We start from the raw sequence: 18,847 nt of genomic DNA, 5'->3' as shown, positions 1-18,847 counted from the left end.
AAAGTTGGCTTGTTTTATAAGGCTGAAAGACTTMTAAATGGATGCTTGGATTTCCTGACTTCCTGAGTTTGATGGTTTGAGGGAGTGTGTGATGAAATGTGTTATGGAGTGTGTGACGGCGTGTGCGAGTAACACTGAAGACCTGTGTCAGAGGCATTAGGCCAGGGGTGTTGCATTCGGTCTTCAACGAGGTTCTGGAAAAGATTAGTCCTCTATCCATCGTTTTGGGATTTTTCAATGCTCCCCTACTGTCTAGCTTTCATTTAGATGATTATTAGCGAGCTGGACACAGTCCATTTCTGGTTTTAGTTATTTTAAAATATATCGAGTTTGATTCCCCCTCCCCCAAAAAAACATTTAAACCCACCCGCAGGCCGTATGTTTGACACCCCTGCATTAGGCTATATAACACAGTAGGGACTGCAATCTAAGGAAGTGCTTTCTTGCTGTATAGAGAGACCATTAGTTAATGTGCAACATGAAGAGAGCTGGTAGAACTGCCTGCAGAGCTTGTTGTTTACCTACCCTCCTAATCAAAACAAGGACACAAGGAGAGGAAGTTACCTCATACAAAGCAAGGTTGCATCATTCATTATTAGTGTAGCACGAATGCAACAGTGTCAGTATTTCCCTCTCTCTGCGCGTGTGGTGGGCTGCCTGTGTAAGTACACAAAATCTGGACGTCATGCAGAGAGGAAATCTGTAGTACTTCTCCCCATTAGCTGTGAGACCGTCTTGGCTTTGTCGAGCCCAGCGGGACACAGARACTGTCTCTGTGGTGGGGAAGGCTCAAAACACACAGACCATATACACGGAGTACACAAAACATTCACTTTGTGACAGACTGACCAGGTGAAAACTATGATCCCTAATTGAGGTCACTTGTTAAATCCACTTCAAATCAGTGTAGATGAAGGGGAGGAGACAGGTTAAAGAATGATTTTTAAACCTTGAAACAATTAAGACATGGATTGTGTATGTGTGCCATTCAGAGGGTGAATGGTCAAGACAAAAGATTTAAAGTGCCTTTGAGCGGGGTATAGTGCCAGGCGCACCAGTTTGGGTCGAGAACTGCAACGCTGCTGGGTTTGTCATGCTCAACAGTTTCCTGTGTGTATCAAGAATAGTCTACCACCCAAAGGACAATCCGCCAACGTGACACAACTGTGGAAAGCATTAGAGTCAACATGGGCCAGCATCAATGTGGAACGCTGTTGACACCTTGAAGTGTCCATTCCCCAATGAGTTGAGGCTGCTGTGAAGGCAAAAAAATGCAATATTAGGAAGGTGTTCCTAATATTTAGAATACTCAGTATAAACCATCTACTACATCACAGGACAGGACCGGCTCCAGACAGATGAGTGTGGGTAGAATACACTAGCAGGTACATTAAAAGGATTAAAACCAGAGAAAATGTATCCGAAGCTTTTTCACCTGCATTCCACCTTTTCAAAGAATAAAAAAAGAAAAAGAAAAACTCTACAACGATCAACTTGCTATTCCTGCACACGCACTGGACACCGAGTTGCCAGTCCCTGGAGCATTAAAACCACCAGCAAGCCCCCACGGGGCTTAACCGACTCACTTAACTGACCACTGACCTTGCCGGGGGGGGGGGGGGGTCAGCCTGGTTACAGCAGCAGTAGGTTGTCCCTGTGGGGAGCCCGTGTCCCCGGAGGGCCTCCTGAGACTGTGGAGAAGAGAGCTCTCCTCTGGGCATTGTCATGCACACAATGTGTGTAGAGGCTGAATGGATGGGTGTGAGCGAGAGAGAAAAAGATCCTTGTTTCCTCCTCCAAGACTAGCAAACCCTTGAGCTCGACACTCACAGGTTGCCATGGTTTTTTGCTCTGGAATTTAATCGACCCAATTAATTGATTGCGCAGCAGACAACGGGTAGAGGGGGAGGAATGTGTGAGCGCTGAAAGAGGAAGGGGAAGTTAGAGGCCTGCTGATTTCACTGAGATACAGTAACACAGATCTGATGGGATTTGTTGGACTGGTCACAGTCAATCTACATTGGACTCCTTCCAAGCCTTTTGATGAAAGAAGAGGAAAGACTGAGAAAGAAAACGAGGAGTGGGTTTTCATTTCAGTCAAGCAACACTGCAGGGGTTCGGCATCGGAGGATCATCAAAACCACCCATTGAAACGAATGGTAGAGTTTTTTTTATTTGATAGTGGCAATGCATCTGATGATACAAAGATATCTGCAAATTACACAAATTCCCTGGGTAATGTGGAAACGGTTGTAAGCGCGTTAATAAYAACACCTTTTATCAGGACAAATACAAAATGGTGTCAGAAGGATTTTTCTCCACCCTCATACTCCTCCTGTTGACCGGAGAGTGGACTGTCCACTTGTTTGTCTGTGTGCGGGAGTCTGTGGAGGGAGAGGGGTTCGCTGGAGTCTAAGTCACTGTGAAGTCTTTACGATGCTRTAAATTTGACTCTGGTCTCAGCAGTCAGAGGGACTTTAAGAGCATGAACACATGTGGGACAGCCCAGAGAGAGCCAGACAGTATAAATCAACCCACCGAGCAACGCATTCATTAAATCGCAGTGTCCATCATGAGCAGCTGATCGTGTCTGGGAGTCGACTGTGGGGAGGACTGACAAGATACAGGATATAGATGACATCTTATCTTACCACAGGACTCACAGGGAGAAACGGCAGTCACTTAGCAGGAATGACAAATGGGGGATATCTAGCAGGGAGGAGAGCAATGCTTATACAATCTGTCATCAAACACACACAAACGTCTGCCACAACAAACCACAAGTGATAAGCGCACTGTCTATGCAAACCACAGCTGGCTGCTGCTGAGTGCTGCCTGCCACCCTTGTCATCTCCGATCTAGACTACTGCAACTCTGTTGGCYGGGCTCCCCGCTTGTGGCAGCAAACCCCTTCAACTTATCCAGAACGACGCAGCACGCCTGGTGTTCAATCTTCCAAAGCTCTCCCATGTCACCCTGGTCCTCCGCACACTCCCCTGGCTTCCAGTCTAAGCTCACATCATCTTCAAAACCCTGGTGCTTGCCTACGGAGCAGCGAAGGGAACTGCCCATCCCTACATTCAGACTACGATCAAACCCTACACCCTACACCCCAACCCAAGCCCCCCGTTCTGCCACCTCTGGTCTCTTGGCCCTGACACCCCTACAGGAGGACAGTTCCCGCTCAGCCCAGTCAAAACTCTTCTTTGTCCTGGCACCCCAATTGTGGAACAAGCTTCCCTCTAATGTCAAGACAGAGGAGTCCCTGCCCATCTTCAAAAAACATCTGAACCCCATCTCTGTAAATAGCATCATAAATAAATCCCACGGCATACTTGCTACGATTGGGATATGTTGKTGTCTCACCGTGAATGCACTGATGTAAGTCSCTCTGGATAAAAGCGTGTGCTAAATGACTTATTGCTCTGGTTAAAATCRTGTGCTAAATGACTTATGTAAATACCTGCTAGCTCATAGAAAGACAGCTYTCCTCTCTGCTGCTTTGAATGGCAAGTGGACTGCTCGGTTTTATTCCACATTCAGAAGGGAAAGAAATGTAGTCTGTGCAGCACAACAATATAGGATCGGTATGAAATGTCTATCTGGGAATTGATTCACAGCAAAACAATGAAATGGAATGCCTGGGCTCTAGAGGTTTTCCCAGCCAGGTGCCCTGAGGCAGCATCTTCAACAGGAGAGGGTTAGTAACTCTTCCTGGATGCTGGACAGCCTCTCCGTCTCTCTCTCTCCATCTCTCTGCCTCTGCTGACACCATAGCTGATATGAGCCAGGTCTCAGGGCAAAAAAAAAARAAGCTTTGCTTTGTTTATCGACTGAAAAACGTAAACAGAAAAGGGAAATGTAACAATTCAATCATAGGTAAAGGCGGCGAGCACAAGGTCTAATCCATTTAATGATCGATACGGGGTTGCAGCCAGTGGAAGCCAGCTTGTTGATAGGTCAAGCTGACATTTGGCTCCAATGTACAGCGGTGGAAGGGAAGAGGGAGGCGGATTGGAAAGCACTCAACCGCAGATGCCCTTCTGCCGTTTCATCTCCTTGACTGACTGAAATGAGACTGATTGAGTTTTCCAGTGGCTTGACAGTGCTGCTGCTTCTGCTCAAAGCGTACGCTGAGCTGAGAGAGCACTCAAGACCAAGACTCTCTGTTCTCTTCGTCTGCTGCAGCGAAACAGACAGACCAACCGGGACTGTAGCTCCGATCTCCACCATTGATTTTTATACATCTATTATTAATTGGCCATCGAGGCGTTTTCTTTTCCAGAGAGAAAAGCTCCATCAAACACCCGGCAGAGCTTTTATCATGTCTGCATCTGGGCACTGGGCCTACATCATCACTGGCGCACATTTTTCAAAATCGGGCTTTTTCCAGACTAGCACACCACTCGGCTGAAACCCTGCCAAGAATAAAACAGAGCTCATTACGAATAATGCACTTGCAGGCTTACATTTTCAACGTGTAAGTAATTGTAAAATACGTACACAGGTGAGGAAAGAGCCATGMATGCTATATCAATTAGGGAAGAAACTACACAGATCTCTCACGAGTTGACACACATCTTGTACTGCACAGTGCATCTGCTTCTTCTCATCTGTGTGTACTGTCACAGAGGCTTCAGTCTCAGTCACTGRGACTCCACTGCAGCACTGAGGGAGACAGTACAGTCCATACACTCTYCAACGGCACCTTTGACATGGGAGAATGGATACGTCTCACAGCGTCTCTGTCAGTCAAGTGGCCGTGCTGTGACAAATGACTCGTCTAATCCTCTCCTCCAGTGCAGCGCACTGAAGCAGCATGAAAGCCACTTTGCTTGGCCCCTGGACCTGGGAGGTAATTATGCTCTAGGGCTGAAGGTCCCTGCAGAGGGAGAGAGAGGATGGGGGGGTAGTGAACTTACTTGACCCTCTGGATCCAGACGCAGTAGTCTGTGATGTAGAGGTCGTTCAATATGTAGGCCGGTTCATTCTCCCGGAAGACTTTGTGAATATCCAACAAGCACTTCAGGACGCAGGCTTTCCCTGGACAGGAAAAACAAAAGGAGTAGAAATTGAAAAATGTTGTTATTCTATGGCAATGTGAAGAATGGTAAATATAGCAGTGTTGCTAGCAGGGACTGAGGTTCCAAAAATCTCATTGTTCCATACAGCCTTCCTTCAAATTATAGGGTGAACAGGCTATGGGAGATCATGTGAGCATTGCAAGACTATCCTATTGCAGACCACTGAAAGTCATTTACACTCATGACAGAGAGAGCAATTAATCAACTTTCAGGCCTCCTTTATCTAGTTTATATAGTCCAGAATTTCAACTCAAGTGGGCCAAGATAATGCAAAGGGTTCATTTCATACTGGTTTATGAAAGAAAATTGGCCCTGCTTTTCCTCAAAGGGAAAGCCAAAGATTACCATTACAAAATGGGACACACCTGGAGGGAACCACGTTTGATCCATAACATTTGCTGTCACAAACCCCAGGCATATAAATAGCCCCTTTATGGGACAGAGCTGGCCCATTGCAGAGCACGGAGGTCTACAGACAATCCTCTTGTCCGGTATGCAACTTCAGGATTGGCTGGCAGCAGACAGACATTCCAGTCCATTCAAAACAAACAGCACACTCACTCCGAGGAAAACCTTGCACAAACATTTGGTTCTCATTTAGAGCATGAGCGATCACAGAGGACCAGGACCCTCACCTCTCCCTGCTTCCAAACGCACTGCAGACACTAAGCCCTCCCTGCTACAAACTCACTGCAGACACAAAGCCCTCCCTGCTTCCAAACTCACTGCAGACACTAAGCCCTCCCTGCTTCCAAACTCACTGCAGACACAAAGCCCTCCCTGCTTCCAAACTCACTGCAGACACAAAGCCCTCCCTGCTTCCCTCCCTGCTTTCTCCCTCCCTATGGAGCTATGGAGACAGTGCAGTTGTTTCACCTCCAACCGTGACACGTTATGAATCCTGCACTCGTCTGTTTTTCCCCGCTGATGACAAGTTGAGCCAGTTAAACACGTTGGTGGCGAGCCGTGGCTGATCCCTGGAGAGGGGCAGACAGGCAGGCAGCCTGGCCCGGGGGGGGGGGGGCATGGCCACAGCGACACTGGCCACTAACATCCATCATGGCAAGGTGACAAGACAGCATAAGCAACACATTTACACACTGTAGTCAAGTACACACACGTTGCAAACACTCCATGTACATTCCTAATGCTGTGCAGAAAACATTCCATTGGCATCACTACCACACTGGACATGGTAACAGAACACTTCAAGTGTTTCAACTACTGGGAGGGCCATGTGCACCCCAACAGCCCACTGTACTAGCTCATTACAGTGGAGACCCAAACCCTTTCTAGTGTCATATTTAAGTAGAGTAACTGCTCAATTATAGCCAGCTAAAATGTTACAAAGCCAAGGGACATGTAAAAACATGGACACRGGGAAATGAGAGTTAAGCTACACTGAGGAAACGCAAATCCAGAACATTTCCGGCTCGGTATAGGCTACCGAACTCCAGTGGGTCCTTCGGTCAGCTACACGACAGTGCTAAAGCCTCCCTACCTAGGAGGCCCTGCTCTGCTCTCCCTGCCTGGCGGCCCATTGGTWCCAGCCACTTAGCAGGCAGCTGGATGAGCGCCTTGAGAAGGACCGTCCGTGATGCCAGAGGGCTGTTCAAATATTTACCCCGGATAACATTTCCTTTAAGGCCTTAACATGTGGCTCCCGCAAGGCATTAATGGGTTTGTTTTCCTAATACCTGCCAATGTTTGCTTTCACAGCCATTTAAGTCAAGTGCCTTCAAATTAGAGCACACATTCCATTAGCCTTATCCTGACAAATGAATTAGCTGTGTGGAGTAAAGCTGGAAGGAAACGTGTCGTGCCCTCTCAAGACGTACGCCAGCCAGACTGCATTACTGTAGCTTTACAGTTCATTAACGAGAGCCCCATTACTCACTCACTCACCTGATGCACGTAAATAAAGAAAATTGCTGAGGCAAACTCATTGAAATGAAGAGGCACTTGCTATTGTTTGCCTGCTTAGACTATCCCCAATTAGGTTAGTTTGCATTTTCCAGCACAGAAACAAAATGGGCATGTGACTGTTGAACAAATGTCCAGCGTCAGGAGAGAGATTGAAAAGCTTCGTTAGGCTATAACAGGTGAAGTTGTGTGTTTCTTTCTAGAGGATGAAGGTAGATGGTGTAGTGTATTACAGGGAAGCCCCCTTCACAGTGACAACCTGGGATTCTCGGATTCCCTCAGCCAGTCTGATCTAATCTGGAGTTTAAAAGACTTAATTTGTTGTCATTTACAAGCATTCAAATCCCTACAAACCAGCTAATCTAACCACACACACATCCTAAATGTGTTTACATGGCAGAGCCTTCATCTAGCTACCCGCGGGGCTTTGATTTAAAGATGACTCTTTGCTAGGAGATATCAAAGTCAACGTCCGTATAGAACAAATCCACACTTCCTGCTTGGAGAGGTTGCTCTGCTTTTGGTGGTATAGTGATGTATGACTGTGGGTGCATGCTGGCTGTAAAGCAGTCTTTCTGTCAGTCTCCAAAGCACTGAACAGGCAAGCTGCAGCCCACAGCTACCATGCAAGCTTTGCCTTCAACCGAAATGCATCAAACCACATACTGTCCCTCAGGAGTCTCAGAGAACATTGGCGAGAGTCCAGAGACACATTAATTGGGAGGGAAACTAGGCCATATTGAGGGCTTTATAATCTGGGCATGACACGGAGGCTGTCAATACTGCTCTAACCAGCGTCCACAAAGTGGCCATTGAGGTGTGGAAGTGCCTAGCTGCCTCAGGTCAGGGTGAGAGGTCACAGAGAGCATAGTCTAGACTCACCTGACTGGAAGATCCSAGCCGCATCCTGCACGGCTGCAGAGACCAGAGAAAAGTGCCTGTAGAGCGGGTAACACAACACCCTCCTCCCAAAGGACACCAGGACCTCCTGCAACGAGCTGTATGTCTGAAAGGCAACAACAAAAAGACATGCTGCATTTTCCTCATGGCCACTCACTATAAAAAGACTAATCTTACAAAAAAGAAAAGGGACTTCACTTCCTCTTAAAATGTTTGGCAGCCTCTTGCTTTTCTCCTTCCCTCCAGCACGAAGCAGGCTAGGCTAGCCCACTCCTAATTGCAGTCATTGGTAAACTAATTACTCCTAACGACTTCCCTTTCATAGAGGGGGAAACGGGCGAGGAACTCTTAAACACCTTCTGCAGTCGCCGCCTTTTAATTGTTGCTGGTCCTTAATCACTGTGTAAACTCTAGGCTTTTCTCCGCTTTTCTCCACCAGTGGACAAAAGAGCTGAGAGAGAGCCCTCTGATTTCTCTTTTTATTAATTCTCCCTAGCTTGTTAAAAGTGCGCTCAGAGTGTGACTCGTTGCATGTCATCAGGGCTCATCCCCTCTCCCCCGGGGCTGTTTAGCAGCCTGCCTGTAAATAACACTCAGCCGCACAACAACCACCAACCTGGTCTGTCTGGTTAGGAGGCTGGTTAACAGCGAGCAGATGGAGAGAGGGAGGGGAAAAGAGGGAGATAAGGGTGAGAGTGAGACGAGGGGGAGGGAGAATAAAGAGAAAGACAAAAACAGGGAAAAAAACGGGGAAAGAGAGAGATGGGGAAGAGAGACCTAGTAAGGGAGAGGGTTAGAGAGAATGAGAGCAAAAGCGATAATGAGCAAAAGAGTGGATGACAGCGAGTGAGACAGAGCAGATGAGAGCTGAGAGCGAGCGGACGAGAGAGTGAGTGGGTGGGTGGATGAGAGCGAGAGAGAGCGACTGAGAGGGCGCGTCCCGTCAGTCTCTCCCAGACAGATAGCTCTACTGATGAGGGCTTTCAGGCAGCTGCAGGATGTCATTACTACCTCCTCCATTATCACCATTATGGCCAAACTGCTACCGCTCAGACTCAGACTGCAGCATCCGATTACCAGCCCTTATTGTCAGGTTCACAGGGAAAATGCTACTGATTAAGGGGCTCGCACATCCCAAGGTATAAGACGAGCAGCACACACTCCCTGCTGCGCGGTCCTCTAGTGCACACACACACCATCGATCGGCGAGCACATGGCCATCTCACTCCCTCTTCGTCTGTCTGTCAGTTGGGAGCACACACACACACACCTGGGCCTGTTCACAGCCTTGGGGCACACCTTAATACTCCTATCTCTGACACAAACTCACACGCACAAAGCTAAGAGTATCCAATTGTCATAGCTATACCCTGGCCTTCTCTTCCTCTCCAAAACAATGCACTACCAGTGCACCAGTAGGAGATGACAATCAGTTTGTTTATATACAGTGCATTCGGAAAGAATTCATACCCGTTGACTTTTTCCACATTTTGTTACGTTACAGACCTATTCTACAATGGATTAAATCGATTTTTCCCTCAATCTACCCACAACACCCCATAATGACAAAGCAAAAAGTSTTTAGAAAATTTTGCAAATGTATTTAAAAAATATGTTTTTACTGAAATATTMCATTTACATAAGTATTCAGACCCTTTACTCAGTACTTTGTTGAAGCATCTTTGGCAGCGATTACAGCCTCGAGTCTTCTTGGGTATGACGCTACAAGCTTGGCACACCTGTATCTGTGGAGTTTCTCCCATTCTTCTCTGCAGATCCTCTCAAGCTCTGTCAGATTAGATGGGGAGCATCGTTGCACAGCTATTTTCAGGTCTCTCCAGTGATCTTCGGTCGGATTAAAGTCCAGGCTCTGGCTGGGCCACTCACGGACATTCAGAGACTTGTCCCGAAGGCACTCCTGCGTTGTCTTGGCTGTGTGCTTAGAGTTGTTGTCCTGTTGGAAGGTGAACCTTCGCCCCGAGTCTGAGGTCCTGAGCGCTCTGGAGCAGGTTTTCATCAAAGATCTCTGTTCTTTGCTCCGTTCATCTTTCCAACGATCTTGACTAGTCTCCCAGTCCCTGCCGCGGAAAAACATCCTCAAAGCATGATGCTGCCATTACCATGCTTCACCATAGGGATTGTCCCAGGTTTCCTCCAGAGTTGACGCTTGTCATTGAGGCCAAATAGTTCAATCAGACCAGAGAATCTTGTTTCTCATGGTCTGAGTCCTTTAGGTGCCTTTTGGCAAACTCCAAGCGGGCTGTGATGTGCCTTTTACTGAGGAGTGGTATCCGTCTGGACACTTTACCATAAAGGCCTGATTGGCGGAGTGCTGCAGAGATGGTTGTCCTTCTGGAAGGTTCTCCCATCACCAGAGGAACTCTGGAGCTCTGTCAGAGTGACCATCGGGTTATTGGACACCTCCCTGACCAAGGCCCTTCTCCCTTCGCTCAGTTTGGAAGGGTGGCCAGCTCTAGGAAAAGTCTTGGTGGTTCCAAACTYCATTTTTTAAATACTYTTCCCTCAGAGCTCCAGGCAAAATTCCTTCTCTYTCATGACTTGGCTTTTGCTCTGACATGCAGTGCCAACTGTGGGACCTTATATAGGCAGTTGTGTGACTTACAAAATCATGTCCAATCATTTAAATATACCACAGGTATACAGACCAGTAGCACTCACGTCCGTAGCCATGAAGTGCTTTGAAAGGCTGGTAATGGCTCACATCAACACCATTATCCCAGAAACCCTAGACCCACTCCAATTTGCATACCGCCCAAACAGATCCACAGATGATGCAATCTCCATTGCACTCCACACTTCCCTTTCCCACCTGGACAAAAGGAACACCTGTGAGAATGCTATTCATTGACTACAGCTCAGTGTGCAACAGCATAGTACCCTCAAAGCGCATCACTAAGCTAAGGAACCTGGGACTAAACACCTCCCTCTGCAACTGGATCCTGGACTTCCTGACGGGCCGCCCCCAGGTGGTGAGGGTAGGTAGTAACACATCTGCCACGTTGATCCTCAACAGTGGAGCCCCCCAGGGGTGCGTGCTCAGTCCCCTCCTGCTCCCTGTTCACCCACGACTGCATGGCCAGGCACGACTCCAACACCATCGTTAAGTTTGCAGAAGACACAACAGTGGTAGGCCTGATCACAGACAACGACGAGACAGCCTATAGGGAGACCTGGCTGGTCTCTGAATAATAACCTATCTCTCAACGTAACCAAGACTAAGGAGATGATTGTGGACTACAGGAAAAGGAGCACCGAGCACGCCCTCATTCTCATCGACGGGGCTGTAGTGGAGCAGGTTGAGAGCTTCAAGTTCCTTGGTGTCCACATCAACAAACTAGAATGGTCCAAACACACCAAGACAGTTGTGAAGAGGGCACAACAAAGCCTATTCCCCTTCAGGAAACTAAAAAGATTTGGCATGGGTCCTGAGATCCTCAAAAGGTTCGACAGCTGCAACATCGAGAGCATCCTGACAGGTTGCATCACTGCCTGGTACGGCAATTGCTCGGSCCTCCGACCGCAAGGCCGAGGGTAGTGCGTACGGCCCAGTAAATYACTGGGGCAAAGCTGCCTGCCATCCAGGACCTCTACACCAGGCGGTGTCAGAGGAAGGCCCTAAAAATTGTCAAAGACACCAGCCACCCCAGTCATAGACTGTTCTCTCTACTACCGCATGGCAAGCGGTACCGGAGTGCCAAGTCTAGGACAAAATGGCTTCAACAGTTTTGACCCCCAAGCAATAATACTCCTGAACAGATAACCAAATGGTTACCCGGAATATTTGCATTGTGTGCCCCCCCCAACCCCTCTTTTACGCTGCTGCTACTCTCTGTTTATCATATATGCATAGCCACTTCAACTATACATTCATGTACATACTACCTCAATTGGCCTGACCAACCAGTGCTCCCGCACATTGGCTAACCGGGCTATCTGCATTGTGTCCCACCACCCGCCAACCCCTCTTTTTACGCTACTGCTACTCTCTGTTCATCATATATGCATAGTCACTTTAACCATACCTACATGTAMWTACTACCTCAATAAGCCTGACTAACCGGTGTCTGTATATAGCCTTGCTACTGTTATTTTCAAATGTCTTTTTACTGTCGTTTTATTTCTTTACTTACCTACACACACACACACCTTTTTTCCACACTATTGGTTAGAGCCTGTAAGTAAACATTTCACCCTAAGGTCTACACCTGTTGTATTTAGCGCACGTGACAAATAAACTTTGATTTGATGTGGACTCCAATCAAGTTGTAGAAACATCTCAAGGATGATCCATGGAAACAGGATGCACCTGAGCTCAATTTCAAGTCTCATAGCAAAGGGTCTGAATACTTAAGTAAATGTTTTTTTTTATACATTTGCAAACATTTTGAAAAACCTATTTTCACTTTGATGAGGATTTTTTTTTATTTAATCCATTTTAGAATAAGGATGTAACGTAACAAAACTTGGAAAAAGTCAAGGGGTCTGAATACTTTCCGAATGCATTGTATATACAGTACCAGTCAAAAGTTGACACCTACTCATTCCAGGGGTTTTCTTTACTTTTACTATCTTCTACATTGTAGAATAATCAAGATATCAAAACTATTAAATAACACATTTAGTAACCAAAAAAAGTGTTCAATCAAAATATATTTTAGATTCTACAAAGTAGCCACCCTTTGCCTTGATGACAGCTTTGCACACACTTGGCATTCTCTCAACCAGCTTTCACATGGAATGCTTTTCCAACAGTTTTGAAAGAGTTCCCACATAATCTGAGCACTTGATGGCTGCTTCTCCTTCACTCTGCGGTCCAACTCATCCCTAACCATCTCAATTGGGTTGAGGTCGGTTGATTGTGGAGGCCAGGTCATCTGATGCAGCACTCCACCACTCTCCTTCTTGAACAAATAGCCCTTACACAGCCTGGAGGTGTGTTTAGTCATTGTTCTGTTCAGAAACAAATGATAGTCCCATTTATTTGGACTGCAATTTCTGAGGCTGGTAACTCCAATGAACTTATCCTCTGCAGTAGAGGTAACTCTGGGTCTTCCTTTCCTGTTTCTTCATAGCGCTTGATGGTTTTTGCGACTGCACCTGAAGAATCTTTCAAAGTTCTTGAAATGTTCCGGATTGACAGACTTTCGTGTCTTATATTCGTTTCYCTTTGCTTATTTGAGCTGTTCTTGCCATAGCCCTATTTGGTAAAAGACCAAGTCCATACTATCTTCTGTTTGCCACCCCTACCGTGTCACAACACAACTGATTGGCTCAAATGCATGAAGTAGGAAAGAAAGTCCACAAATTAACTTTTAACAAGACACACCTGTTAATTGAAATGCATTGCAGACTACCTCACGAAGGTGGTTGARAGAATACYAAGAGTGTGCAAAGCTGTCAAGGCAAAGGGTGGCTAMTTTGAAGAATCTAAAATSTAAAATATATTTTTATTTTTGGTTACTACATGATTCCATATGTGTTAATTCATAGTTTGATGTCTTCACTATTATTCTACAATGAAGAGAACAGTACAAATATAGAAAAACCCTTGAATGAGTAGGTGTGTCCGAACTTTTGACTGGTACTGTGGTGTATGTAATATATATATATCTATATCTATTACACACTGAAAATATAAACACAACATGCAACAATTTCAAAGATGCTACTGAGTTACAGTTCATATAAGGAAATCAGATAATGTAAATAAATTAGGCCATAATCTATGGATTTCACATGACTGGGCAGGGGTGCAGCCATGGGTGGGCATAGGCCCACCCACTTGGCTGGCTGCCAGCCACCCCCCACTGCAGAGCCAGGCCCAGCCAATCATAATTTGGTTATCCCCAAAAGGGCTTTATTACAGACAGAAATACTCCTCAGCACCCCACACTACCAATACTGCAGGTGAAGAAGCCAGATGTGGTCTGTAGTTGTGAGGCTGGTTGGATGTACTGCCAAATTCTCTAAAATGAATTTAGAGGCAGTTTATGGTAGAGAAATGAACATTAAATGATCTGRCAACAGCTCTGGTGGACATTCCTTCAGTCAGCATGCCAATTGCACGCTCCCTCAAAACTTGAGACATCTGTGGCATTGTGTCGTGTGACAAATAGGCATATTTTAAAGTGGCCTTTTTATTGTCCCCAGCACAAGGTGCGCCTGTGTAATGATCATGCTGTTCACCTGTCAGGTGGATGGATTATCTTGGCAAAGGAGAAATCCTCACTAACAGTTTCTGGGATTTTCCTATTTCAGCTCATAAAACATGGACCAACATTTTACATGTTGTGTTTATATATATCTTTTTTTATACAAGCTCTCTACCCAGCTGCAGCAAACTCAATCAAATGGTAATTTCCTAGGGCTGGTTGAGAGCTTTCCTCCGTCAGCGGCTGGAGCAGACACATTTAGATCAATAAAAGCCTTTAGCTCAAGATGGGGCCAGAAGCTGAAAATAGCCAGAATAGGGAAGCCGTGCCCAAGGTCATACTAAGGGATTTATTATTCCATGATAATTTGACTTTAATTKACTTAAATAGGGACTGCCTCCCCATTACTTACCTCAAGCCAGCAGAGAGTCCCACTGAGTTTTCTGATGGTCCACGGTGATTCAACCTGCAGTCATATAATGAGAGGACAGAGGTCAACTTCTACACGCGCTTTAGAGAATCAAGGTGGGCCTACAACACATGAGAAAGCAATGATACCAATAACAGGCAAAACTCAGGCCACACTCTTTAACACTCCGTCCCTAGTGTCCATTATAGATACCTTACAACACGATCTCTGGAAAAGCAGACTGCTCCAGAATCTCTAAGGAGTATAAGGCCGTAACACACCAGATGTWCATAGAACGTTCACAGATGACTTCACAGGTTGCTGTCTAAAGTATGTGTTTACGGCAGTACTACGAACTACAGCTCCGGATCTGACCCAATGATGTATATAAACACATGAATGTGTGACCATGGTCTAACCTCACCATCTCCCATAATAGACCTTTATTTAAGCAATAGGGCACAATGGGGTGTGGTATATGGCCAATATACCACGACGCGACGTGGAGTGCCTGGATACAGCCCTTAGCCGTGGTATATTGGCTACATACACACCACAAACCCCTGAGGTGCCTGATTGCTATTATAAACTGGTTACCAACGTCATTAGAGCAGTAAAATGTATTTTTTGTCATATCTGTGGTATACGGTCTGATATTCAGGGTTCAAACGACCCAGTCTATAATCTATTTTAGAACGAGCAGCTGGGTCGAGCCCATAGATATAGAACAAAAAGACTAAGACTGGGTCGCGTCTCTGGCAACCTAACCGATAGGCAGCTTGGGTAGCAACCGTAGATTTGTGTCGGGACTAGATCTCGTGGAAGGATGAAATAKAATTAATTAATTCATCATGAAAACATTTTTTTAATAAAAGCATGTCTATCATTATTTGAATATGTTGGTAACCGGTTGTGGGAAAGTGATTATGTCCTCAAAGGAGGTGTTTGGAGGATATATTGGTACGGTTTGGGAACAACACTCATGCCAATACATCCTCCAAAACAACAGCTTCTTGGGCATTATCACTKAAACATCTATTTCCATCTGTGCAACAACAGACTGGGAGTTCCATGTATTACGGGTTAGTGACAGTAAGACAACATTAAAAAAAACTCAAGATCCCTATAGGAACTTGGTAAGTCCATGTTAAAGCTTTGACCTGGAGGGAGATGTAGAGGCTAACTGACGGTCGCTAACTCACGTTGTGCTCTCCCTCTGTAGTGCGCAATTCGTAGCAGTATGTCAGGATGATGTCCACCAGGCTGAGCCACACCTGGAAACGGGACTTCTTGTCCAGGATGTAGGAATGGTTGGTAAACYTTCTTAGCTGCTCCTTCTCATCATCAGTGAAGGACACCGCTGGAAAACAACATTCCACCCATAGACTCACTGGGTTTTACATAGGCCTAATCATGCCTGAAAACACATTCATTTCTAACAGTTCATGCACATATTCTACTATGAAGCAAAAGAGGGATCCATTATTTCTATTATGTTGCAGAGATGGTCCATGGCTTGAATTGTGAGGAAAACACTAGGTTATCAGTTCTTTTGAAAATAATCAAAGTCCCTGAGTTTCTTCCTCAGTTAGTGATCAAGGTAGCCTCGACCCAAACTCAATTGGTAAAGTTTTATGTGCAACGTTCAGTGCTGAAAACAAAGCTTAAGGTCTGCRAGAACAGATTCCAAGTAAGCACTTTCTCTGCAGCTTATGGAACAGCTGAAAGCAATCCTTCCCTTTGCCTATCGAGGACAGCCCCTATACTGAGCCCCTGAGTGTGTGGGCTTGACTGTGTGTGCACACACTAGAGCAGCAGTTTCAAATGATCCTCTTGGCTCTGCTGGGAACTGGATTCCTGCTCCATTACATCAGGGCTTAGATCCCTGCAGACGGTACCCCAATTCCCTTGCCAGTGCAGCTGCAGCAACCCAGCCTAGCCAAGCGGAGCACACACGCACACCTCCCCCTTACCGCACCTCCCCGGGAGATCAGCCAGGACGCTGGGGAGAAACTCAGCGCCCCACTGGCCTACATCCAGCAGTCTGCCGAGTGTAGGAAACACACAGGCTATTGAGAAGGGGAGGGGGGGGGTTAAATATCAGGATATTAYTTTTAAAGATATATCGTATTGTTTTGAAAATGTCGCAATAATCTTTTTGCGCTAGTTGGCTATACAAGCACAAAAACTCCAGGATTTTTCTATTATAGCTTGTTCTCCATCTTTGTAAATAGGGAGCCAATTTGTTTTCCAGGACTGATCAAAACTTGTTTTCTCATGGCTCCCCTTTGTCCCTCTGCAGCAGACATACACTATATATGAAAAAGTATGTGGACACCACTATTTCAGCAACATGTATAAAATTGAGCACACAGCCATGCAATCTCCATAAACAAACATTGGCAGTAGAATGCCCTTACGTGGCACCCTCATAGCATGCCACCYTTCCAACAAGTCAGTTCGTCAAGCGCACAGAACAGGACCGCCAAGTGCTGAAGCGCGTAAAAATCATCTGTCCTCAGTTAAAACACTCACTACCATGGTCGAGCAGTTGCACACAAGCCTCAGATCACCATGCGCGATGCCAAGCGCCGGCTGGAGTGGTAGAACGCTTGCCGCAATTGGAGTCTGGAGCAGTGATGAATCACGCTTCACCATCTGGCAAGCCGACGGACGAATCTGGGTTTGGCGGATGCCAGGAGAACGCTACATGCCTTAAGGCATATGGTAGTGCCAACTGTAAAGTTTGGTGGTGGAGGAATAATGGTCTGGGGCTGATTTKCATGGTTAGGGGTTGGACCATTAGTTCCAGTGAAGGGAAATATTAACGCAGCAGCATACAATGACATTCTAGACGATTCTGTGCTTCCAACTTTGCGGCAACAGTTTGGGGAAGGCCCTGTCCTTTTTCAGCATGACAATGCCCCCGTGCAAAGAGAGGTCCATACMGAAATGGTTTGTCGAGATCGGTGTGGAAGAACTTGACTGGCCTGCACAGAGCCTTGACCTCAATCCCGTCKAACACCTTTGGGATGAATTGGAATGTCGACTGACAGCCAGGCCTAATCACTCAACATCAGTGCCTGACCTCACTAATGCTCGTGGCTGAATGGAAGCAAGTCCCTGCAGCAATATTCCAAAATCTTGTACGGTCCAGTACATCACTGGGGCCAAGCTTCTTGCCATCCTGGACCTCTATACCAGGCGGTGTGTCAGAGGAAGGCCCTAAAAATTGTCAAATACTCCAGCCACCATCGTCATAGACTGTTCTCTCTGCTACCGCACGGCAAGCAGTACCGGAGCGCCAAGTCTAAGTCCAAAAGGCTTCTTAACAGCTTCTACCTCCAAAGCCATAAGACCCCTGAACAGCTAATCAAATGACTACCCAGACWATTTGCATTGGGGATCAGGGAAAAGTGATAGGACTGCTTGCACACAGGTTCCTTTGTTTCTTTATTAGAACAGCAGTCCAGCACTTATCAAGATTTTCCAAAAAGTGTATACACGCGCTGTCATTCAGTGACATCTAGCGAGGGCATCAGTTGCTGTAACTCCTGTTTTTGTCCACATGTAATGGATCTAAAAATACATTTTAAAACAGGATGMACATGGGATTACTGCTGACCATTAAACTGTCAATAACAAGCTAACTAGGCCTGCATAATGCAGCCGCAGCGCTCCATTCATCCAAGAGACATCTGGATGAGATTAGAAGATCTAATGGGACAATCTGAAAGGCACTCACTGATCTCAGCTTTGATCCTAGCCAATCGAGTGTGTGTGTGTGGGGGAGGGGGTCAGATGAATGGAGATTCATTTGTCACTTAGTTCCTCCAGTCTTCTGAGCAGTCTGCCCCCATAGATGGCCCTACCCCAGGTACAGATGGCACCAGTGACATGGAGCAAATATACCTCTGCTAATGGTGCACGAGGCTGGAAATTACCTACAACTCTACTTCACTCAGAGGCTTCTGACGTATGAYCTTGGTAGTACAGAACAATGCGCGTGGGGCAACGTAAATACAGCTTACATTGATTGCCTTCGATTCAAAYATCAACACTCAATAATAAAGCGTAACTGTTTAAGATTGACATTTTCTGACGTGAAAGAACCTGCGAGTCAATGCAACGAATGTAGTGATGAATCACAGACTGCCGCTGGCATGTCAAACCAGCCATAAGAAGAGCTGCAGGTAGAGACAGGGCTGTCATGTTGGATTAACACCGCCGACTCAATTCATGTGGACMCAGTGGACAGCTGTGGCCTGTCAGTGCTCTGGCCTCGACCCGGGGAACAGAGAGGGGGCACAAAGGTCCAAGGTGAGGTTTCTACTTAATTACCACTAGTGTCTATACCC

The 18,847-nt window shown here is 46.3% G+C and overlaps 1 protein-coding gene across 1 annotated transcript in view; it reads right to left on the bottom strand.

The window, feature by feature from the left end:
• shq1 (SHQ1, H/ACA ribonucleoprotein assembly factor) overlaps positions 1-18,847 on the bottom strand; it is a 37,203-nt gene that overhangs the window by 7,076 nt on the left and 11,280 nt on the right. Inside the window, exons 8-11 of the mRNA XM_023996169.2 lie at positions 15,692-15,849; positions 14,493-14,546; positions 7,890-8,013; positions 4,923-5,043 (exon numbers count right to left, since the gene is read on the bottom strand). Coding sequence (XP_023851937.1) covers positions 4,923-5,043; positions 7,890-8,013; positions 14,493-14,546; positions 15,692-15,849 — 457 coding nt within the window. The remainder of the gene's footprint in view (positions 1-4,922; positions 5,044-7,889; positions 8,014-14,492; positions 14,547-15,691; positions 15,850-18,847) is intronic.

This window comes from Salvelinus sp. IW2-2015, linkage group LG11, assembly GCF_002910315.2.
Source record: "Salvelinus sp. IW2-2015 linkage group LG11, ASM291031v2, whole genome shotgun sequence".
Taxonomy (NCBI): Eukaryota; Metazoa; Chordata; class Actinopteri; order Salmoniformes; family Salmonidae; genus Salvelinus; species Salvelinus sp. IW2-2015.
The sequence above is the reverse complement of the archived record's forward strand: the minus strand, read 5'-3'. Positions and strand labels throughout refer to the sequence as shown.